Genomic DNA, 26207 nt, shown 5'->3' on the forward strand with positions numbered 1-26207 from the left:
AAAAAAAAAAAAAAGCAGCTTTAAATTCTGAAGGAAGAGATCATAAGACATGGTAACAAAACATTTTCAAGAAATATCATCTTAGAATGTGCAGAGGAAATGGAGAAAACATAGCAAAATCTCTTTGTTTATGAAGCATTTATTAATAAAACACATTTAGCTCCTGCTTTATGTTTGTGCTAGAAGCTAGAGGTACAAAAATAAATCAGATTCAGGATTCTGTACTTTAGTAAGGGAGACGTACCCATAAACTATGCTAAGAAAAGGTAAAAATAAATGATGGATGGATGGGTAAAAATCTAGATCTAGACAGAGATAAAAATAGAAATAGAGAGAGAGATGATATAGATTATAGAGAGAGCAAAAGGGGGGGAGAAATGCATAGAAATAGAGATATAATAAACAAGGTGGCCTGGTAACCAAAGGAGCAAATGACTGATTCTATCACAAGCACCCAGGCAACGTTTCACGTTAACTATGACTACAAACTGCGTCTTATCAGTTGAGGAAAGAGGTTACTGTAGAGGAAAGGCATGGACAGAGGCAGACAGAGGGAAAGAGAATGAGAGGTATTAAAGAAAGAAGAATGGGGCATTGGTGGTGGGGGCGGGGGGCTGGCGGGTGCAGGTTCATGCAGGGAGCTCCACGTGCAGATGCAACCCTACCTTCACAGCTCCTCTTGTCAGGTCCCAGCTCATAGCCAGGCTCACACGCACACTGATAACTGCCCAGTGTGTTCAGACATCGCTGCTCACAGGCTCCCCGGTCAGGTTTGGCACACTCATCTTCCTCTACAAAGATGGCGCGAGGAGTAGAGAACAACCAGATAGAGTATTGTGTTTTACATACTAAGCTGTAAGATTTTCTGAAAATATGACACTTAATAACTCTGGATGAAACAAAGACAACTGATTTCTTCAACAAAGTAGCAGGAATGATTGATTTGCAAGCCCTTGATAGAAGGCATACCAGAATTCACGTCACTTCAATCTAAGAATTGTATAAGAACCAAGAGAAGGACTAAAAACTTAATAGCAATGCCAACTGAAGATCATCTTATCTCTGACAGGTATGTGAGGTTTCTTCTTTTTCTAATTTCAAGGTCAACGGAATTCTTACAACATAGAGAATGTCCAGAATAAAATAGAAAAACTTATTGAAAAAACAGCTTCACTTGCTGATTTCATAGTATAGTTTGCTAGATATCCAGAAAAATGCTTTTAAAGAAATGCCATTATTAAGAAACAGCTTATGGTGAATATAAACTGAAAGAAAATTCTGAAACCTACTGGACCTCCTTAAATTTAAAGTATTCAGTATTTTTTATATAGACATATTGATCCAGGAAATACAAAAATTCCATATTTTATAAATACACACACTATTTTATTATATGTGGAAACATAAAAAGTATATATGAAAAATAAATATGTATGAAAAATATATGCTATTAAATAACAACATATATGACAATGTATTCCCTAATCTCAATCCCCATGAATAACCTAGTGTGAGTTGAGAAAATAGCAAACAATATACTCTGGAGAAATTCTGCACTGGCCAAACTCCAAACATTTTTAATAACCAAATATATAAGCATCACAGAGGGGACTCTTGATGGTATGTTTCTTCTACTATAAAATACTACAGAACTAATGCATGTAGATGTACATTTTAATAAATATTTCAAATGCATCTAGTAAAAGTACCAGGGTTCTCTGCCTTTCAAATCATATGGTGAATACCTAAGTAATTCTCAGGGAAAATCCATTATACTGTTCTTTAAATAACAAAAGTGTTGGGCTATTAATCATAGTAAATTTTGACATACACAACTCAATCCATCATTTATTCTATAAAAATCAGTGTAGAGAAAATTCTGTTTTTTCTCCCCATAAAAGAGTTTTTTTTATTATATTATGTTAATCACCATACATTACATCATTAGTTTTTGATGTAGTGTTCCATGATTCATTGTTTGCATATAACACCCAGTGCTCCATTCAGTACGTGCCCTCTTTAATACCCATCACCAGGCTAACCCATCCCCCACCCCCTCCGCTCTAGAACCCTCAATTTGTTTCTCAGAGTCCATAGTCTTATTTTACAATGACACACTTAATGTTAAGTGCCTATGAATTTTCTAAATGCAAATTTGATGTTATTTGTACTAAAATGGCTTTCTTTTGGGGTGCCTGTGTGGTGCAGTTGGCTAAGGGTCCTGAGATCGAGCCCTGCATTGGGTTCCATGCTCAGCATGGAGTCTACTTGAGACTCTCGCTCTCTTCCCTCCACACCCTCTCTCTCTCTCTCAAATAAATAAATAAACCTTTAAAAATAAATAAATAAAATGGTTCTTTTTACCTCAGCAATGCACACCAAATATGGGACATGAAAATATACTAAAATTTGGTTATGTAATTTAAAATTAAAGCCAATCAATAATAATTCTTTGTCAAAAAGGCATTTTAGGTATAAGAATATTCTGCTAAGGAGGCCATACATTATTTCCAATGTGGTGGAACATTATTCTCTATAAGGTGGTTTAGAAATGCTGTCACCTGGAAATAAATTGATGAATGACTTCTTCTGGTTACGAATCTTATGTTTATTACATTCCAAATGCTTTCTCCCTGTCTAAATTCCCTTTCTGGATTTTGCCTTTTTGAGTATTTCATAAAAATGGATGGGAGGATATCCTAATAGAGTTCTTACCCTGTGCTACAAAGTTCCAAATTCCAGTATTTTACCAATAACCTGTTACCATCAAAAATCATTCAAATATCCCTTATGCACAGTGCATTCTTAACTTCCAGTATAACTTTACTGTAGTTCTCTCTTAACTTAATGTTAAATATCACATTTATCCCTAACAAAGAAAATCTCACACTTTAAATGACTTCAAATTACCTTTAAAGAAATTGGCAGCAAACCCTGCCTTGTTCACAGTTCCATCAGAAACAAATTTCATCCACAAGGTATTGGAGGTAGATCTGATATCTTCAGGTTTATCATAACCACAGAAACGCCCTATCAAAGGGCTATTTTCACTGGCTCCATCTCGAACTTCTAGGTAGTCATAGGCACAGTTGTCATGTCTTTCAATCTGCAACAATAAAAGTATGGGAAGATACATCTAATTAATAGATAAAACAATTTTTGTAGAAAGAGTATTATGTGTTCTCAGTGCCATGGGACTGACAGGGTCATATAACGAGTGACACCGAAGGAGAGCTTTTCTTGTGAGTGTGCATGGCAATATCTATGCCACCCATGAATAAAGGGCCTATTTTTCTGGTAGACAGAGAGAGATACAAAAATCTATGGAACAGTGCATCCACATGCATCACAATCAACAGAAGTTAACTGCCTTTAAAAAAAATTAGAATGCAAGTTGTAACCCTTTGGAAAAAAGAGTTTAAAAAATCCAAACTTAAAATTATCATTAAAAATCTGGACGAGATGTTCTATAAGCAATGTATAATTTGCTCTGAAACATAAAAATTGCTGATAGTTCATCAACAAAACTGTTATCTTAGTCACAGAGAAGCTTGATTCAAATTCTGTTGATAAATATTGCACTGTTTAAAGTTTTAAATCTCTTTCTAAAGGAAAATTTGATAATATAAAATTACATACTTCCTAGGCTATGAAATTCTTTACCCATAGTCAGCATAGCTGTAGATAGACTACTGTATGTAGAATCAGCACTGCCTATTCCTTTCTCAAGGTAATATGGCTGTTCAGATGACCCCACTTACCCCAACACACTCCTCTTAACCCATATAACCTGCAAGAACTCAATCTCTTTCCTTAAGCAACTAATTGCAAATAAAAGCTCAGGGCTATAAAACTTTATGAAGAACTTCATGTTCATGGACCTATGTTTTGGCTCCAAACTTCTAAACACAACAAACCAAAATTTACAAATTTTTTCAAATTATAAAACAATTTCTAAATAAAATTCTTACTTTTTTCCCACAGAAAATTGGTATTAGCCCCAAATTCTTAATAAGTTAACTACTTATTAGATATTTAAAGCTAGAAAACACAGGCATCTAAAATTAATAAACGGTGAAAAGTATCACATCTTGTCAACTCACATTCAACATATAATTCACTAATTTATGGAATTCTGTATTTAAAAAAAAAAAATGAATGTCAGAGAGTACATTCATTCCATGGAACCATGACCTGATTGGACGAAACTGCTGGTACAGTTGGTTCAAGAATCTATTTCTTTTTATTTATTTATTTATTTTTTGACAGAGAGAGAGAGACAGTGAGAGAGGGAACACAAGCAGGGGGAGTGGGAGAGGGAGAAGCAGGCTCCTTGCTGAGCAGGGAGCCTGATGTGGGGCTCGATCCCAGGACCCTGGGATCATGACCTGAGCCGAAGGCAGATACTTAATGACTGAGCCACCCAGGCGCCCCTTGAAGAATCCATTTCATGATTTGTCAATACATTACAAATGATAATCTTCAAATTAGATAGCATAAGGACAAATAGAAAACAACAGAGTTTGAAGGACAGATTAGATCAGAACTAATTACTACATTTCCTGCTTCCCTTTTCCCAACCACAAATCAGGACTCATTCACTCCCTCAACAAATACTCAGTGCCTATTCTATGCTAGGCACTCTCCTCACTGCTTGGTGTGCATCCTTTAGCAAAATAACAGAGCCTCACCCTCCTGGACCTTACATGCTACCGAGGGATAGAGAGCAAAGGGATAGCAAACAGGATAAATCATGAAATCATAAAATATTAGCAACCAATAAATTCTCTGGAAAAATATAAAGTGAAACAACATGAGAAGTGGGGAAGTGAAGGTTATCATTTTAAATTATACCGTCAGTAGGTACTCATTGGGTTTGATATACAAATCTTGTTTTTTTCCTAAAAACATATTCTCTTTGTGTGTGGAATTTGGGGAAAGAATGGGAAAATGTTCACTATAAAAAGTATCTCATTTTTAAAGCATATTTTTAAGACTACAGCTGTTTAAATGGAGAGGTGGCCTGGGAGAGCAAGCAGTGACACTAACAACTTAGTCACCAGGGATGACAAGACCAATCTGCCCAGCTATATTATATGCTGTCTTCTCTCAGCCTTTAATACACTCCTTTCAAAATCAGAGTTCTCTATCAATAGGAGAACATGTCCAGATGGCCAAAGGCCTTTCTTTGGTCAAGGGGACACATAAAATAACATCCCAGACTCTCCAGGTATAGACTTGATAAAAGAATAAGCAACACTGAACTAGTGACAAACTGTAGAAAATAGCAAAAGCTCTCAGCAAGCTCTCCTCACCTACCTGAGCAGCACAGAATGAACTGCTCCTAACTCAGGAATCATTTTGGAAGAAAAGGGAAAAAGAATGAATTAGAAGAAGAAAGGAAGTGAGAATACACAATAAAGAAAGAAGCTGCTTTTCATAGGTCAACTAAGAAAAATAAAATTGGTTTATATTATAAGCCATACTAGAATAGAAAATAAGGCGGCTAATTAGAAAGGGTTTTTTAATTATTATTTTGAGGAGATAATGGCTTTCAAAAATTACTATATTAACAAGGATGTAAACAAGATAGACACTACCAAAAATGAAACCAAAAAACCTGTATTTCTTCAGTGGTTAAAAAGAAATAGGATAATGGATATTTCCCTGTACATAAAACTCACTCTGTTCTTTTAACAGGTATATAGTAGATCTCTTTAAATTTTAATTTAAAGTACCTGTATATTTGCTGGTTACTTAGTAAAAAATTAGAGGTTTAAATATTTTAAATGATAAAGTGTAAATATTTCATGGATAAAATGCACAAAAATGGCCAGTTTTAAGATTAATTCTACTGGTACCTATTTATGAATTATGAATTACTTACATATTAAATATCATGCATTTTGTGTTGGGGTAACTCAACAGAAACTTATACTGTATTTTCACAAAGTAAATGCCACAGTTGTTCAACTGTCTAGAAAATAAAATGTACCTCATATATATGAATTTATGATATTTAGAAATGCATTGTCCTTTTACAACACTCCTAGATATATTATCAATGACCTCAATGATCTTTACATTTTTCAGTTTAACTGCATTAGATCTAATTACAATGCGAGCACAATGAATCTATTGGTGTTAATTATAATTATACCTCTTCAACTACATCTACACAAATGAAAGTTTGAGTTCTTTTAATTATGTCATTTATGTAACATTTTCTCCAGCTATATCAATTACTTCATAAATTAATATACAGAATAGATAGAAATAAATCTGATTGAAGCTAAAAAATGGTAAATTGGGCACCTGGGTGGCTCAGTCAGTTAAACATCTGCCTTTAGCTCAGGTCATGATCCCAGGGTCCTGGGATCGAGTCCCACACTGGGCTCCCTGCTTGGCGGGGAGTCTGCTTCTCCCTCTTCCCCTCCCCTCTGCTTGTGCTCTCTCTATCTCTCTCAAATAAATAAATAAAATGTTAAAAAAAAAAAAGTGGATAAGTCCATTGGTGTTTTGCCAGTAAGCTCCATGAGAAAAAAGAACACCAAAGTCAATGATTTATAAAAACAAAAAAAGAAAAGGCAGTTTCTTCTTGAGTTACAACATGGACACAGTTCATATCTGGAACCTGAATGCAATGTCATGCACAATTACACATATAATAAATATATTTTGATAATGATGATGCTGATTTATTACAGACTTTAAGATAATCAGAGCATAAACCATATACAAATGTGGCAAGTTTATCGTAATGTAAACAGACCTAATATGTACATATAGAACACAACAAAACTGATAATAAGCTCTGAACAGTTTTTAGGAAACTGAAATTTAAATGATATTGGAAGTACATTCAAACACACAAAAAAGGAAGAATGAGTACAAAGATTAGCCAGAAGGGATTAAGATTACATTTCATTACTATGTGGAGCTCATGCCTTTACCGGCAGGTTAGAAAAGAAGCATGGAAAAGCTGAGTGATGTTTATTTAGCAAGAACTAAAATCAATTAAATGCAACCTACAATAGCCTCTCATTCTAAAACTGCAAACTAGTGCAGAGATTTGTGGCGAAAAGAAGGGACCATGCCCAGACTTAGGGTTCATTCGTACACTTTGCCTTCATTTTATAATCAAATTTCCAAATAAATATTACAAAAACATCTACCTAGTTATTTGTAAAAAGCTCTGAAAAGTCCAAACTTTCTAGACAACGATTTCAATAAAAGCTCTCCCGTACTCTGTGAAAAACTAAAAATAGATTGAAAAATTCTCCATTTGATTCAACAATCCCACTTTGGGGTATAAATCTAAAAAACTGAAAGCGGGGTCTGAAAGAGATATTTGTACCTTCTTGGTCCTACCAGCATTATTCACAATAATCAAAGGTAGAAACAATCCAAATGTCCATCAATGGATGAATCAACAAAATGTCAAATATACATGCAATGGAATGTTCTTCAGCCTTAAAAAGGAAGGAGATCCTTTCATGTGTCACAACACGGATGAACCTTGAGGATATTACACTGAGTGAAATAAGCCATTCACAAAAAGGCAAGAACTGAATGATTCCACTTCCATGAGGTATCTAGAGTAGTCAAATTCATAGTGACAGAAAGTAGAAAAGTGGTTGCCAGGGGTTGGGGGTAGAGGAGAAAGGAGAGTTGTTTTGGGTATAAAGTTTCAGTTTTGCAAGATGAAAAGAGTTTTGGAGACCGGTTGCACAATGTGGATATACTTAACATTACTGAACTGTACACTTTAAATTTTTTTTTATTTTACTATAATAATGAAAACAACCCTCTCCTATGACTGTTAGAATGTAGTTTTAAAATATAATTAATGTAATCAACTACATAAATGATTAAACTTCTACAAATAATATAATTTAAAATTGTATACACAGGGAACAAAGCTAAAATCATTATTTTTTGCTTTGGAGGAAAAAATGTTCAAGAAAAGTATGACTAAAACACACTGTAGATTAGCATTCATCATTAAAAATTAATTTGGGGAATTTCCGTATCTGTGTGGAATCCCCATATGTATACTACTACTTATACACTTGTTAAAATGATAAAAAAAATAAATTTAATTTAATAATGGGAAAAATCCAGCAAAGTCTAAGACATAATGCTATTAACAAAAAGAATTTTGTAAAAAAGGAGAAAAGCTTAATAATAGAACATTATTTTAAAATTTGTTACTATCATATTTAATATTTCATTATTTAATATTATTTTAGTGTTACTATTTAATATTAATATTAACACATAGATCATTACAGCTCAAAAACAGAGAGAAAATATATACATTCAACCATGTGACAATGAAAATCATGAGTCTGGGTTAGGTCTATTTTCACGTGACTTGAGTTTTTTAATGCTACCATTCGAGTTTTTTCTTTCATGACAGTTACTTTTACATCACTCTTAAATTTAATAAATATTCACTGAAAACTTATTATTGCCAGAATATATACAATTGACAGTGTATAAGCAGTGGTGAATAAAGCAGACATGTCCCTGACTGACAAACATATGATGATTAAACAACATGAATGCACAAATGAAGATAGTTTATAAAGGGAAAGAATTAATAGTATGAGAGAATATAGATACCTCTCTCTGCTACCAGGACCTGGGTTCAAGAGTGCAGAGGCCATGGAATTGATTTCAGTCGCAATGCTACTAATTATGAACTGTGTGACCTTGGGCAAGTTTATTTAAATGAACACATGCTAATCTTTCAGAGTAGAACTATAGCCTAAACCATAAATCTGAAGAGCTACTTAATTCTATTTTAAGTCATCAACTGGTATATATATATATTTTTTTTTTTAAGATTTTATTTATTTATTTGACAGAGAGAGACACAGCGAGAGAGGGAACACAAGCAGGGGGAGTGGGAGAGGGAGAAGCAGGCCTCCCGCCGAGCAGGGAGCCCGATGTGGGGCTCGATCCCAGGACCCTGGGATCATGACCTGAGCCGAAGGCAGACGCTTAACGACTGAGCCACCCAGGCGCCCCTGGTATATATATTCTTAGCCAAACATCCAAAAACAGTCAATGGCAAACAGAAAAATGTTAACTAATTAAGATCTCTTTGTCTTGGCTTCCTAGCTCTTTTAAAACACTACTTAACTTAAACAATATAAAATATTTAAAGGAATTAAAGGGTTACTTTAAGTCAGGCAATCCTCAAAGTATCAAGATAAGAACTTTTGTACATAGTTTACAATTGTGCAGCTTGCAGTAATGATGGGTAAGACTATTAAACATTTGTGATTTTCATAAAGGAAGTATAACCAAATCAGAGTGTGTAGAAAGGCTGACAAGTACCTCAAACGTAATCCCACTTAAATTAATGTATGTGGGGATTTCAATGTAAACATAAGTAAGCTCTGGGTTTATTTCACTTCTTTTCTGCTTTATTGACATTTCTTTGAAGTTGTTACTATAAACATTTCCAGTCTCCCAAACTTTCTCTTCTGTATTTCTGCAGCCTGAAAGTGCTCAAGCAAAACAGTAATATAGAGGTTTCTTTACAAATAACTCCAAAATGATTTCTGACATGATCTACCTCCATGTACAAATCCACTGTAGTATCAGCCTTAAGAAGCAATGCGTCAGTAACTACTAGAGAAGAAAAAGGTTCCCAAAGGGTGTAATTACAGATGTATCAGAACTCTATTGACCTCCAAATAGTATCCTTTCCTGTTCAAAGATACCTGAAATTCATTAACAAAGACGCTTGTTCAGATTTTCTTTCTGTACTCACATTAAAATCTAAGTAGCATGAGAAGAGATAAAGTCACCACATAAATTCACAGAAAGGTATAAATAACAGATAACTATTAAGTTCTTTACGGTAGAGTTCAACAAAAATGATGGACAAATTTGTCTTAAGGCCCTTTTTATCTGAAAGGGGAGAGTGTAACAGAGAGAATAAACAGTTACAAAAATAGAAACAGTTTTTGAATAAAGGTAAAGACTGATAACAATGAATAAAAACTGTTTTGTCAGACAAGACCACAAAATGCTGAGAAGTGGTGAGGACTTTTTTTTAATTATACATCTTCAAAATAAAATGTAAAAGCTAAAGATTAAAAATATGTAAATAAAAATAAATTGATATAAACAGATACAAATCAACTAAATGAAAAAATCACTTAATGACCACTAGAACAAACTAAAAATACATACACAGTTGATTCTCAATATTCATGGTAGTTAAGTTCTATAAAGGTGCTGAAAACACTGAATTAGTAATTACTGATTCATTGCTTCTGGGAAAATAGAGAATTATGTTCTTGTGAGCTTCTGATCACAAATCTTTTGTCAATCAATCAATACATAACCTTGTTTTATGTGTGTTTCCGTTTAAAGACACCTTAATATATGTTGCCAATTCATTAATACAACTCACAGCCAACTGCATTATAATGCATGCCTGAACAATGTTTATTTAACACATACATTTTCTCCATAAGGCACATTCACATCATAGCTGGGGATGTGAATGTCAGATGACTCAAATATTTTGCAGTTCTGTGCATGTCCATGAATGACCCAGAAAGCGTGGTGAGTATTGATTTGGCGGTTACAAATAAATTTTAGTTAGTATGTAAGTTTGTAGATACAGAATCTATAAATAAAGAATATTGATTATACCTGGATTTTGATGCTGGTTTAGTGCTTGCTTATATGATACTAGGTTAATGGCATAAGTTCATTTCCCTTATCTAGAAGATTTAGATGATACATTAGAACATCTCTAAATTCTTTGTCACTTCTGAATTTCTTAGAACCAAGGATCTATCTAAATTGAGCCATAAGGCATATCAGGTCCTACATAATCTAAACTTTTCTTAGCTATCTGGGCTTGTTTCCTTCTGCATAGAAATTTATGTATCTTTGATAAAGGAAAGATATATTAATTTCTACCCACCAATCATCATGTACTCTCACACTCCCTTACCTATAATCCATCCATTCTTTCATCCCCCCCCCATCATCATGTATTAATCATGCATCTAGTGGTGTTGGAAATATGGTGACCAACAAGATAGGTTAAGATCCCTACCCTTTGGTGGTGATCATTTTTAGTGAGACAGCAACCATGTAAATGAACAGATCCATAACATAAATTCCAGTAGTTGTAAGTGCAATAAATTAAAACAGAATAATGGTTTATAGACAATTGTAGGTAAGAATATATTTAAAATAGAGTTACCAGGCAAGGATTTTTAAGGAGGCAATGGTGAAGCAGAGATCCAAATGAAATGAGAGGAATAAAAGCATACATTTAGAGGTAGAAGAGCATCAGTGACAAATGCTATAAGATCGAGTAAACTTGGTATTTCCAAGGAAGAGAAAGAAGACCAAAGAGATTAGCTCAGAGGGAGTGAGAAGGAGCTTGGGACCAATCGTGGGTTGCCTTGGTCTAGGATCACTGAGTCTGGGCTTTATTTTAGGTGTGATAGAAAACCCCTGAAAGAGGTTTTTTTAAGATTTATTTATTTATTTTAGAGAGAGAGAGAGAGAGCACATAAAGTGGGAGGGGCAAAGGGAGAAAGAGAGAGGGATAGAGAGAATTTCAAGCAGACTCCCTGCTGAGCACAGGGCCTGATGTGGGGCTCGATCTCACAACCCTGAGATCATGACCTGAGCCAAAATCAAGAGTTGGCCACCTAGCCGACTGAGCACGCAGGTGTTCCCCCCACCCCAAAAGAATTTAAGCATCGTGTTATGATCTAACTTACATTGTAAAAGTATCACTCTGGCTGCTGTGGATCAGGATATGCAGGGCAAGAGTAGAGAGGTGACATTCTCACCAAGTTCCAAGAGAAGGAGCAGCAGTGGGAACAGTAGTGTCCACAAAGTTGGGATAAAGTGGTCATGTATGGGGCATTGTTGAAGAGAAAGCAACTGATTGGCCTCAGGGTTTAAGAGAAAAGGTGGAATCAGGGCTCATTCTTGAGTAAATAGTGACATACCGAAATAGTAAATACTGAAATCTGGAAGACTGAAGAAGAGTGAGTTAGTGAGTAGGACAAGACAATCAAAGGTTTGGTTCTGGTCATCTGAAGATGAGAGACGTATCAGACATTTACATATGAACAAAGGAGGAAGAAACATAAGGAAATAGAGCAAGATGAAGAAAGGACAGGAACCTAGAGATAACAGTTAAAATGTACTGTCAGCCAAACATGGCATGACCTTTCCCCAATCCCAAATCTCAATCACTTACTCAATCAACAAATATTTATTAAGCGACTACTCTCTGTCAGGCATGGTTCTAAGTGCCTGAGATTAAATCTTTCCTACCTGTCCTTTCACTACCTTATTTTTGAAGAATATCACCGTGATATATTGGCATTAAAGAAAAAAACTGCAAACCAACTAAGCCTTCTGCATCTCGGGGATTGTATCTCAGTTTTTAGATTCATGGAATTTAGTTTTAGATGCATTCTCTGACATCACTTATGTAATAGGAGAATTTCATAAAAAATTGAATTATATATTGAAAGACAGTTCATCTCTTAATCATTTGGGCAACATCACAAAATACAAGTAATGCAGGCATTAGGTAGATAATTTTTCACTGAACCAGTTATTTTGGTCTAAATAGCAGGTGAATCCTATCCAGTTTTAGTTCACTGTTAACAATAAGGTGGTCTATTTGAATAATGTTTGCAATATTATTGATCCGGTAAAATAACAAAATTCAAACATGAATCAAATAATCTCAAGAACCAAGGTTTCCAAAAATGCAAAATGATCAGGAGCATATAACACAACATCATGATCATATAAGAGAAGACAATTTTTTCATGATAAAAGGCCGTATGTCTGGGAAATTAAATGGCATATGCAAAGGGGTGGAGATAAGTATATCACACAGCTTGCACGTGAAGGTGAGAGATTCTCTGGGCTTATGGTAATACCTGGATTCCCCCTGATGTTTCTGCTCTGGGGACTGAGACACCAGCACACACATTGCACTCAGGAATGAGCATACCCTGGCACTGCCTTCTGATTGCTTGGACAGAGAATCAGCCTTCTAATCAATGAAGAAATAATCTCCAGTTACGGCATCTGGAGATGAACCTACCACCACCATCTCATCATTCCTTCCCATTTCATCAGTGGGCTCTCAATTTCTAGACTGATTCTTCGATTTAAACATGCTGTGGAATTCACGACAAAGTCCTCCATCTCTTGGCTTCCAATCCCTAGCTCAGTTCCCCCAGCCCCACTAAAATGACTCATTAGCCAGCTTGGTAGTTTTGGACCCAGACTTTGCTCCAGAATTCTGACTAACCTTTGGTTTATTGTGCCTTCATCTAATAATGTAATGTTGGTGCTGATCTCCTCCCTGATATATATTTTTGATGAAATCGAAAGCTAAAAACACTTAAATCTCTATTTCTGATATAAACAGTTTTCTGCATAATGGTGAAAAGGTGAAATATGGATTTTCTCTATAACAACAACAACAACAACAACAACAACATGATGGTCTACCTTTTAACCTCTTAGTTTAGAAGAGAAATAAAAGTTCTATTATTTTAATGGACTCTTCAAGCAGTCTTGTGAAACAAGCCTGTGCATTTCTCCAAAGAAACTATTGTCGGTACTTCAAACATTCTAATTCAAATAGCACAGATAATGTAAACTCACTTTAATCTTCTTGAAAATGTCTGCAACAAGAGGAAAGAAGAAGAAGGAAAAAAAAACCTCTTTCACTCTTGATGTTACATTTTATAGGCAATCCTTTGCTTCTTTGCTGATTAAAAAGCTGATTCTCTGGTCCTTTGCTTATTTAATGAGGATCCCCTTAAATGGCACTGTCATTTATGGAGGATATGTTCCGTGAAGGGTGCCTGAAAGACTTTACCTCAAAGGCCTGAAAGGTCAATCCAACAAAGTAGTCTTCTGACACTGTTATTTTCCACACGCATTCCTTCATCGGTCTGTAGTCATCAGGATAATTAGGAGACTGAATCTGTCCTTCATTTTTACGTATCTCACCTCCACAGATCGCTGAGGGCGAAAATAAGCAAATAAATAAACCTAGACCTGACATTTCATTTTCATTTTCTTCTGAGATACCATTTTAGTTCAGTGCCTGTAGCTGAGTACATAAAGACTGACTATAAAAAATCAAAGTTGGCTGGCTATACTGCTGTAAATATTTAGATGGTAAAAACCTAGTCAGTTAACTATAAAATTTAGATAATAGCATGGGAATATATGATTTTTTTATCACAGTTTCTTTACATCTTTACAAAAAAAACAGTATTTTTTTTAACTTCTAAAAACCGTTTGAGATTTTGTAAATGTATTCTCTGCAGTAGAATATTCTATCATATTCTACATGAGCCCCTGAACTGGTTCTTACAGTCTTTTGAGCTCAGGTAAAATAGCTGATCAAGAGAGACGCTCCGCAGAACTCTCTGGGCCTCTGGCAACGTGAGCTAGCATCATGTGCTCAACATCTGTGGCTCCATCCAAATAATCCCCTTCACGGCCGTACAGCTAATCTCTACAACAAAATGCTTCCGTTTACTTAAAAGTTTAAGGGAAGCAGAAATCTCCTGTCTTCTGAATTACCTAAGCTCTTGTGCTAGCAGAGGTAGGTGCAAGAAGGGTCTCTTCTGCCCACAACCTGGCAAAAAAAAAAGGGGGGGCGATTTTTAAGGCCAGGACACACAATGCCAGCTGTTGTTCTCTGAAACTTGTCATTTCAGAGAAGTATAGAACAAAGCAGCTAGTAAAGTATCCCTTGAATGCTGCCTCCCTCACTTAGACAAAGCATGCTCCAGAAATGTGCACAAGTACTTTCTGTGCAGTTTCCTGTAACAGAGAATTTCAGCAGTATAGGCACCAAATAAACACAAATTTAGTACAAAGAAAAAAATCATAATTTCTTCATGACATTTTAATAATCATGGAAACAATGGAAATTTAAGAGCTTTTGTGCCATTTCCATACACCCCCCCACACACATCCCTACATACATTTATATGTTACTATGTCACTGGTACCAGGAAAGAGGCTCTTCTTGCAATTTAACTTTACCGAGTACTTTTGTAAAAAATTCATTTTTGTGAATATTATAACACAGATTTAGGAAACTTCATAATTAAATGTGGTTACAATATCATTCTAATGAAATTGAGAGAAAGGACATTTCTGCTAAGAGACTTAAGGGGAAGTAATCTCTAAAACTGAATGGGACTTGCCTTCATAGACAGCTGCAAAGCCTTTTCCCACCCAGTTACTGCTGCTACGAAACTCAATCCACATTCTGCTGTCTGTAGAGGTAAGAACTTCAGGCAACTTGTCCCCACAGAATCTACCTAAAAGAAATAAAAGAATACAGAGAGACTCCTAAATATGACTCTATATTCTAATTGCTTTCCACACTAGCCACAAATTATATATATAAAACCCGATTTGGTTCCTATACTCTATCTGGAGTAACTAGAACTATAAGTATGCCTAGTATTTACTTAACATAGGCGGATAAATAAAAGAATGTCTTTGTATCTATTTATAAAATATTGGAACATACCATTCTCAGATTAACAGCCTGACGTCAATATCATTGTCCACAGAATTAAGAAACAGCTAGTGCTAAAGACATATTTGTAAAAGGTCACATGATACATCAAGGTAGGGAATATTCTTTCATAGAGAACAGAAAAAAGTACAGGCGATCCTGAGAAACTGGCTCCAATTGTCAGACCAGTCCTTGCAGAGAAGTAGCTTGGTTAAGGATGTGTCTCAGCCCAAAGCAGAGTTCTTTGTCCTGTGGGGTTCGACGATGACCCACCGGGGAGACTCACATGCTGCTCTGGGGGTCTTACACTACTGCATACATTCCATCCCATGTACAAAGTCATAATCTGTTGTGTAGTCGGTCAACCTCCCATAAACATATATTGGCTAACTGTGTGTCTCCACTGTGCTTTGAATTTCCATATATGAGAAAATGGCTAAATCTGCATATCCACATGAAATAATTTTACCAACAATAATACATTGCCATCCATTTCTGCATGCCCCTGGCAGTGCTATCATACATAGCTTCAGTATATGAAAAATGGTCATCGACTTCAAACAAATTCATACTAACAGTCAACAGGTGAAGAACCGTCTTCCTAAATGGCAAAGTACATGAAGGGCACGCGAAAGAGGAGCAATGTTTCTTAAACTGTAATGTGCATATGAAATGCCAGGGAGTCTGTTAAATACAGTCTCTAATTCAGAAAGTATGGAATGGAGCCTGGATTTCTACCCCTCTAACAAGTGATCCTGATGCTGCCTGTCTGACAGGTACACTTCAAGGAACAGGTCTCAGGGGAAGTAGTGGGGAAAATTTTCCACATGAAAACGATGACCAGACTGAAGCAGTCTGTTGGCCCACTATACGCCGAAGCATGTAATGCTGCTGGCGTTCTAAAAGAAATGTGCTCCACTATTTAGCTTTAGATTTGGTTCTTCAATATGAATTTAATGAAATGTTTTCTTTGGAACACATACACATATATTACAGATTGCTTCACCTAGGCTAAGAAATGCAGTGTTCAAGACAATGTTTTCTTCAACCTGACTTACCACATTCGTTCAACACTATTTTTTTTTCTTATTTTTAAACATCTCTATATGTCTTGGACCTAAGACTTTTAATACAACGGCGTCCATTCAGCGGGTTTTGGACGTTAAGATAAAAAGAACTGTATGGCACATAAGCACAACTGAGCAAAGCTACCTCTAAAAATAAAGGAAAAGTTGCCATTTCAAAAAAAATTCAATATTAAAGTAGATGCTTACATGCTCACAACAGCTCTCACCTTTAAGTAAAACAGAGGGCAACAGTAAAGTGCCTCATGCAAGTTAATGGTGTGGTCTGTGGTTAAACGTTGGCAGCAGACTTTTGTGAGCACCAAATCTGAGCTACAATTTATGACACAAAGGACAAATGCCTCTTCTCAGCCACAAAAACTCTCTGAGAAGCACAACCGTGACGTCCACAGTGAGAGCTAACGTGGGTGGCAGAAGAAATCAGCTACCAAACATGGACCTAGTGGCTCACATTCTACTCTCTTAGCCAACAAAACAAAACACAGACATGTGCACCCACATCATTTATCTGGTTTTCTCATAAAAGTGATGATTTATCAAATTAAAAATATATTTGGAGGCTATTCTCAATCATTACATTCAGATCCAAGTATTTCCTCATAATTTAAGCTAGTTTAAAATCAATCTCTCTATTTATCTGTCTGTATTTTGCTGTGGTTGAAAAGAGTATAATAAAAATTAAGATGCGGGCCACATACATTTTGAAGTCTAAGATGACTCTTGAAAGAATCTACTTTCAAGGACAAACTAGATGCATGGCCACAGGGGAGGTAAAGAGTCTCTTACCAAGGAGAGGTGATTTCCTCCAGTACCCATCTCTCACTTCAATGTAGTCATACCAGCACAAACTGCTTTTGTATAGGTCCATTGTGGTAAAATTTAAAACAATCTGCAAATTGGAGCAAAATGACACAAAAAGTAAAATGATTATTAACTGCACACGGTAATTTGATTCCTGGAGATAAGGAACCCAGGACTACTATGAATACAGATTCATAGCTAATTCTTTTTTTTTTTTCTGTTAGTATTCCCTTAATATTTTTTCTTAGCAAACACTTCAAAAAAAGAAAATTTCTTCTCGTTCTCATTAATGTTTGACAATATAGGAGCACTATGTCAGGAGTTAAACTAAACATTTTAGCAATTAAAGCAAAGTTTCGATAAAGGTAATTTAAACAATTGTGAAACCAACAGAAATCTTTATTCAAAGAGTTTATTTTGAATTTTTTAAGATAAACAGGACTTAAACCATGAGAAATTCTGATTTTGCCATGAATGTCTTCTTTTTAATAATTTATTTCAAAGACAACCAGTCAGACGTGTATAATTATATTAAAAATTACCACCATGTGCCATATTCCAAGAACATAATATCATTGTGTATGCTGAAATGTTTTAAATACAGCTCTAAAATTTGAATTTATCCATGTAACTATAATCAAAGACAGATGTCACTATGCTTCTCTAGATCCAAGAATATATACTCAAGGACCTCTCAAGTTATAAGATCTTACACATGACCCCTTATTCTGTACTTTGTCTTGAAATGATGCTGCTTTTTGTTAAGATAATTCAGATAATTCAAGAACAACTCCAGGAAAGACAATTTTCTCACTGCTTTATAAAAAGACTTTATTTTTCAAATAATTAACTCTTTTTCTACTTGATTACACCAAAAGTAGAGCCAAACTAGCATGAGAAATATATCTATCTGAAGTAAAATTCATTTGGAAAATAGTTTTTTTAATATTCAAAAACTCATTCTGCTTAAAATATCTAAGGTGCTTAAGGTGTGAGGTGAACCTTTTTTTACTCTGAAAGCTGCAATGGACTTTGGCCCAAAGCAACAAATTATGAGTATTTAAATAAATGCTTCTAATATAAAACTATAGATTGTAACAATATTTAAAGAATCCTTTGGTAACAAAATAAAAACCTGAATTTATATTTAAGAGAACTCTCAAGCTCAAGAACTGAGTAAAATATATATATAATCCATCAATACTGAATCCATATTCCAGAAGAGTGCTACCATTTTTGTGTAGAAAACATATACTTCTCCCCTTTCTTGAACTCAATACTTAACAGAACCATAAGTACTAATTAGGGCAAATCAATCCCTAACTAGTTTACTTCTTATGAGAATGAAGATACAACATAACAATAAATATTCCTCCTGGCGTCCTGCATCTCAGTAACAACAATGGTCATCAGTGGAACTGTACACCAAAGCTAGTTATAATTGCCCCTGTAAATAATTATTTTATAGAGATAGAAACTAAGACTTTATCGAACTATAATGAAAGTCAACTGTACCTTCTAATGGCATTAACATTTCGCCATTAAATTCAAACTTTTTCAGTTTCTTTAAACATATATTTTCTTGATTCCAAAGAGATGAAATCTACCAAGGATGTGAAAATAGAGGCACACTTGTTTTGTTTTGCATTTTAATGTAATACAATCTGTGTAGCATAACTTGGTTTTGTTTAATAAAATTGTTGGGGTGCCTGGGTGGTGCAGTTGGTTGAGCTTCCAACTCTTGGTTTTGGCTTAGGTCATGCTCTCAGGGTCGTGAGATCGAGCCCTGAGTCGGGCACCCCACTGGGTGTGGAGCCTGCTTGAGATTCTCTCTCCCTCTCCCTCTGCCACGCCCACTCATGCTCCCTCTCTTTCTCTCTCCTTCTCTGTCTCTCTCAAATAAATAAATAAATTTTAAAAAAATAAAATTAAATTTTTATTTATTTCTGTCTACCTTATTTATAGTTTCTCTTTTTCCTTTGTTTTTCTTTTCCTTCACCTAATTTTATCATTCCAAATATTCTCAAAAATGTTTACAAAAATTTCCACAATATCCATTTTTTTCCTTTCTTTTGCAGTAATCCTCAATACCTGATTATTAAAATGCATAGTTTCTAAACAATTTTTCTGAAGTTCCCAGTATGTTTTCTCTTCCATCTCTGAATACCAATGTAATATTAGGTTATTCTTACAACATCACTGGAAAATAATTTTTGTTTTTTCTCCTTAATTTTGTATTTACTTTAAGCCTGTTTAAATGGGGAAGACTACCACTGCCTGATTGATCTTAGGTTTCTTTTTTTTTTTTTAAGATTTTATTTATTTATTTGACAGAGAGAGACACAGTGAGCAAGGGAACACAAGCAGGGAGAGTGGGGAAGGGAGAAGCAGGCTTCCTGCAGAGCAGGGAGCCCAATGTGGGGCTCGATGTGGGGCTCAATGTGGGGCTCGATCCCAGGACCCTGAGATCATGACCTGAGTCAAAGGCAGACGCTTGATGACTGAGCCACCCAGGCACCCCTGATCTTAGGTTTCATTCTGCATTTGTATTCTGTCTTAGCAACCACCAGGGATTCGAATCTGTATGATCATACAAGAACTCAGTTATTATAGCAGAGATGGCAAAACTAGAATTCAGACACAAACGGTAGACCCCAAGGCTCATTTTGTGGCTTCCTTCTTGGATTTAAAGGTAAGTTTCATAATGGTGTGCAAATAGTTTCACTTCCTCTTCTATGAGGGAAAAAAAATCAAGCTAAATTGGAAGTATGTATATCATCAAATTGTATTTAAAATTAAAACAATGTGGTTGGAATGCTAACAAGTAGTTAATATTTGAAGTTTGGAATGTACACACACAAACACACACACACAGTTGGAAGGGGGATAACTCTAAACAGAAAAGTTTCCTATCTTGTTTTTAATCTTCTATTTTAAACGCCAAGCACCGTGGAGGAACAAAACTGGCCTACTTTAATATAAAACACAGAGTCCTTTAGAAGCAGAAAATGTAATAAAGATAGGTTTTCTAAAATCAAATCTTAGGGCTCTGACACAGAAGTAAAATGCTGGCCTTTGACTAAGGTTGCTAGCAGAATCAACTTGAATTACAAATCAAAAGCACTTGGAAAATACTTGGTTCTCTTAAATTATGCTTTTTTGTGTAAATACGTTGCATCTTTTTAAAAGAATGATGAAATGAAAACTAACTGGCACAATTATATAAATGTTTATTTCTTATGGTAAGTATCAATTTACCATTATCAATTTAAAATTAATCATGGCTCCCTTGGAACATGAGATTGAAGGAGATACAAGGAACAATTCTAGGATTTCCTGTGATCTGTTATGAGTTTTAGTTGCTATTCTGCAAAGTTAAATTGATACAATTGCTGTGGAGTTTGCTTATTAAAACTTTGTTATGTAGTAAAGCAGAGTGCCACAAAGTGCGGAATCTGGAAGAAAGGCAGACCAACAGTCAAGGGACTGGATGTCTGCAAATCTCCACTGAAAAATATAATCAAGAAACTATTGTCAGCACAATTAAGACATTACTGACTACCTAAACTAATTCCATGAGCACCACAGAAAGACCAACTAGAATTGGTCTTACAGTGCTGAGGATGGGGAAGACACAAATCTTCAATTAGACTGATATTATTAAATGGCTCTTTAGAAAGAGATATTAGAATCAAAAGCAGTAAAATAAAATAGATTTCTGGGTTCCAGCCAAAAGAAGTTTGGACAAGCCTAATAATCTCTAGGGAGACTACAGTTTTCTTCTCAGGAATAAGACTAGAGGTGAGAAGATCAGTAAACTATACTCTGTGGGTCAAATTCAGCCTTCAACCAGTTTTTGTAAAGAAAGGTTTGTTGGACCCATTCCTTTACATATTGCCTATGATTGCCTTTGCAATACAATAGAACTGAACATTTGAAACAAACTGTATCACCGGCAAAACCAAAAGTATTTACTGTATATCTTTTCCAGAAAAAATTGCCAACTTATGGAATAATTGATCACTAAGCTTTTGTTCAGCTCCGAATTGTATCCTGCTAAAGGAAAAAAATTACATCTTTTCCTGCAACTAGAAGCTATTTACGATTGGGAGTCGAAAGCCTGGTTTAAGTTCTAGCTTCTCGGATTGCTAGTTTACTTAAACTTTCTTAGTTGGAATGTATTTCCTTATGTCAGATCCCTGGAGGCCATAATATCAAGCTGATCTCAGCAGAGTTAAATCAGAAGGATTTAATTGGATAATGTTAGAAAACCACTAAGGTAATCTGAAAACATTGTTAAGATTCTCATGTATTACTGTTTTCATGGTACATATTCAGGCATCCCTCACAACATAAATCCTGAAGACAGTTATGAAAGAAATAAAAGTATTAACCCAATTTACTTAATCCAACTATGCTGGGAACATAAAAACATCAGCCTAATTTTAAGGTTTCACAGGAAAATCAACACGTTAAAGTAAGGGATTCTTACTTTAAAATCTAAAGAATAGACAGACAGGAGAACCTGGACCTCGGTTCAAGTCCCTGCCTTACAATAGACGAGTTGTATGACTCAGGTGGATCCCTAATTCCATCAGGGATTTATTATATGACAGGTGAAAAACAAGAATTGGATTATGCTATAAGAGTAATTTCTCTGCTTAAAATTATATGATAACACTTGGGTTTTGACATTTTGGTGTGTCATCACCAACTACTCACAGGAACATTTTTCATACCTTCTTTTCCTTAATCCCCACTCCACCCCTATACCTAATCAATTCCAACTTCTGTAGTTCCCCTAATAATGTTCTCCTTCCATCTTCGCTGACCATGCTCTCCATACCTCTTTGAAATAACTGCAATAGTTTCCTAAGCTGTACTTTGTGGGGTTTTTTATTTTTATTTTTATTTATTTGTCAGAGAGAGAGAGAAAGAGCACAAGCAGGGGTAGTGGCAGGCAGAGGGAGAAGCAGGCTCCCCGCTGAGCAGGGAGCCCGATGAGGGGCTCCATCCCAGGACCCTCAGATCATGACCTGAGCCCAAGGCAGACACTTAACTGACTGAGCCACCCAGGCATCTCTCACAAGCTGTACTTTGGTTTTCAGTTTCACTCATCTCTAATTCATCCTATCCTGTATGGCCATTTTAATCCCGTGAAAGTTGGGCACCAGTAGCTTCACACCCAACTCCATGTAAATTCCTAATCATAGGCATCATGACTCTAGGGTCATAACCCACCTCTGCTGCCTCATCTTTCACTACCTCAAACAGAACCTTCATCCTACCCATCCCTGACTTCTTGCTGGTGTGCCCTGAAAAAGTACCCCCAGTTTCAGCACTCCTTTGGTCAAAGTGTATGTCGTTCTTCCCGGGACACGACTCTCCCCTTCCCTGTTTCTGGAATCTCTTCACACCTTTCAAAGTCTTGATCAAAGGCTTAGATTTCCCAACAAGATCTGAGCTCTCCTATCTCAGCAATTCCATCTTGCTTTCAGTGATTTTTCAGAGTTTGGCTATTGTATTACTGGGCCTTGCTCTTGCTATGTTTATAAGTTCTTGAGAGCAAAGATTTCTTTCACACACCAGCAGATACTATATTTTGAATTGACCCCATATGTGTAAAGCACAGATGAGTGATTAAAAAGAAATTTTTGCAAAATGAAAGCAGTCAAATGATAGCTCCTAAGTGGGTTATACAGGAAAAGAAAAAAAATATTAACTCTATTGAAGACAAAAGCAATCTGCCCTTGTTAAAAGGTCGATCAGTTCTAAAAGATGAAAGAATCAATAGTGCATAATTCTATCAGCTCAACAGAGCTCCATTCTCAGCTGCACATTCTGGACTGTTACCAGAATGCACTGTGCAACATCAAGAACAGTCTTAGATTTGACAGGACTCTGTTTTTACCTTGGAAAGTCTAATTCTAAAAAGACATACATGTAAAATGACAATCTTCTTTTTTACTGTGGTAAAATAAATATGCACATAAAACTTACCATTTTAATCCCTTTTAAGTGCACAGTTTTATGGTGAAAGTACATTTACACTGTTGTACAATAATAAACTTATTTTTTAAAAAGAATATTCTTCCCATATAAAATAATACTTATTGTAGAAAATTAAAGGAAGAAGAAATAAAACCTATCTGTAAACCCACCAGAGAGAAATAAGCATTGTTTTAGTGTATATTCTTCCATAATTTCGTCTCTAACATATGTAATTTAAAAATTAGAACTTTTCATGCCTATGATTTTTAACCTGCTTATTAAATTTCCCAATATATTAAAAACATTTTCTCAAATCAATGCTATTTTTGGTTTTCTAAATTTAATTTGTTTCCAATTTTTCATTATTATATATAACTTTCTCTGCACAGACTCAAATAATTTCTCTAAAATAAATCTCTGGGCTAAAATGCAAGCGCATTTTTCAAAATATGATAAAGATTACCAAAGTCCTTCAGAAAAGATATTTCCACTTTTATTTTCAGAAGCTCTGTACCCTTACTATCATTTGATATTATTCTATTCCATCTTTGTGGGTAAAATACAACACATCATTGTTGATTCAAAAAGTACTTCTTTGATAAAGACTGAAAGTAAACAATTTCTATATTAATTATATATCTATTTGTACAGATCAATAAATGTTCTGCTTTCTTAGTCATTTCCTAATGTGGTGTTAATCTTTACTTATTAATTTAAAATAGCTCTTTATATATGCATAATACCAATGTTCTCTCATCTCATTTTGATTTTTATTTGTGATTTTGTATTGTTAATGTAATTATTCTAAATTATTTTGCATTTTGTTATTTTTTATTTAGGTACCCAACTTGTCTTTTCCAGAAAATAAACACCAAATCATTTGTTTTCCTCAGAAAAATATGAAATAAAAGTTTAGTTTTTGTGCAAATACATAAAAATGATTTATTATTTATTGAAAAACTCTTATCCGACTTATTTATTTTATGGGGGCGCCTGGATGGCTCAGTAGATTAAGTACCCAACTCTCGATTTCGGCTCAGGTCATGCTCTCAGGGTCATGAGATCAAGCCCCACAGTAGGCTCTGCCCTGGGCATGGAGTCCGCTTGAGATTCTCTCTCTCTCTCTCCCTCCCCCTGCCCCTCCCCCACTCCTCTCTCTCTCTCTCTCTCTCTCTCTCTCTGATGAAAAGAAAGAAAGGAGAAGAAAGAAAAAGAAAGAAAGAAAGAAAGAAGAAAGAAAGAAAGAAAGAAAGAAAAAAGAAAGAAAGAAAGAAAGAGAAAGAAAGAAAGTTCATATTTATAAACAAATATATGACAAAAGTCTTTAAGCCCTCAGGCATAGTTCTGGTCTTTTTGGTTTGTTCCATTGATTCAGAAGCCTATTTGACATACCACAGAATATGAATTACTGAAGCAGTTTAATGTTTTTCTATTACCTTACAGTGCAATCCACTTTCCTTCATTAATTATTTTCTAATTTGCCTTGGTTATTCCAACTCTTGTTATTTTATAAATCACCTCTGGAAAAATTGGGTCTGGGTATAAAACAAAAATCTATTGGAAATTTATTGGATTTACTTTAAAACTATACATTAATTTGAGAAAAACTGACAATTTATAATACATCCTGGCATATGATATGTTACATTCTGCTACATATGTTACTGTGTTTTAGTTCCACAATGAAGTCTTCAGTTTTCTAAAATCTATTACATCTTAATATATTTGTTTTTATTTGATCAACTTAAGTATAATTTTTTAGTTCATTCTTCTGAATTTTTGAGAAGAGAAAACATATTCTCTATTACTAAAGAAAAATTTAATGATTAGCTCTGCCAAATGCAAGGTTTGTGGTGCTAGGCAGGTTACTCAATCCTTTCTTAAGTTCAATTTCTTCACATATAAAAGAGAGATAATTATAATCTTAAACTCAATGGAGTGTGAGCAGTTTAACACAGTGCCTGGCATAGTAAATACTCAACATTAATTTCTTATATTTATTGAATTGGAAAAAAGTCCTCCTAGTCCTAATTCATCAGGTTCATTAAATATACATACTGAATTCTAGTGTTACTAGCATTTATGAAATTTTTAGACAGATTGTTTCCATTTGATACTATTTGACAAAATAACAAATTTTATAATATTCAACTAACCTCATAATGCTGAACTAAAACACTTCCAATTTTATAAATTATATAGCTTGCTCTCATTTGATTAAATTTACATAACATTCATGTGTTTATATTCATATGTAAGGCAGTTGATAATTTTTTCACGTGTGTTGTGTAACATATGCTTATCAGAATTTTACTAGTTTAGTAAAATAAATGATGATAGAGAAAAAAAATGAAGAGACTACACATTGTTATGCAATGCACTTGAAATACATTTTATTACATGGGAGAAATCTGAGATTTTAGAATTTGAAAAAACTGCCTTGAGAAATCATCTGCAAGCAGCATCATTTTATAATAACTTCTGTAAACTTATTTTATATGGTTATAACTTATTTAATTTTTAGTGTTCATTAAATAACTTTTGATATTTTCCATGTCCAGGATTCTACATTAAGAAATACTTCAAGTGAAAGTATTTCTTCAAGTTTTTATTTTTAACAAAGTTAAATATATAGCCATTTATATACAGTGAAATTACATTATTATGAATTCAAGTAAAAAAACTCACATTTTCAAACAGAAAAAATACTAGCAAAATATGTTAATTTAAAAAAATAGCCTCAAGTATAAACT

General features: G+C 34.8%; 1 protein-coding gene across 6 annotated transcripts in view; it reads right to left on the reverse strand.

The window, feature by feature from the left end:
* TLL1 (tolloid like 1) overlaps positions 1 to 26207 on the reverse strand; it is a 205176-nt gene that overhangs the window by 43202 nt on the left and 135767 nt on the right. For all 6 annotated transcript variants that reach the window (XM_081811123.1, XM_081811127.1, XM_081811140.1 and 3 more), the window contains 5 exons: positions 17449 to 17551; positions 15258 to 15374; positions 13910 to 14055; positions 2911 to 3106; positions 666 to 791 (listed from right to left, as the gene is read on the reverse strand). In XM_081811123.1, the coding sequence (XP_081667249.1) occupies positions 666 to 791; positions 2911 to 3106; positions 13910 to 14055; positions 15258 to 15374; positions 17449 to 17551 (688 nt within the window). The remainder of the gene's footprint in view (positions 1 to 665; positions 792 to 2910; positions 3107 to 13909; positions 14056 to 15257; positions 15375 to 17448; positions 17552 to 26207) is intronic.

This window comes from Leptonychotes weddellii, chromosome 2, assembly GCF_054177405.1.
Source record: "Leptonychotes weddellii isolate Sample4059 chromosome 2, ASM5417740v2, whole genome shotgun sequence".
NCBI classification, from domain to species: Eukaryota; Metazoa; Chordata; class Mammalia; order Carnivora; family Phocidae; genus Leptonychotes; species Leptonychotes weddellii.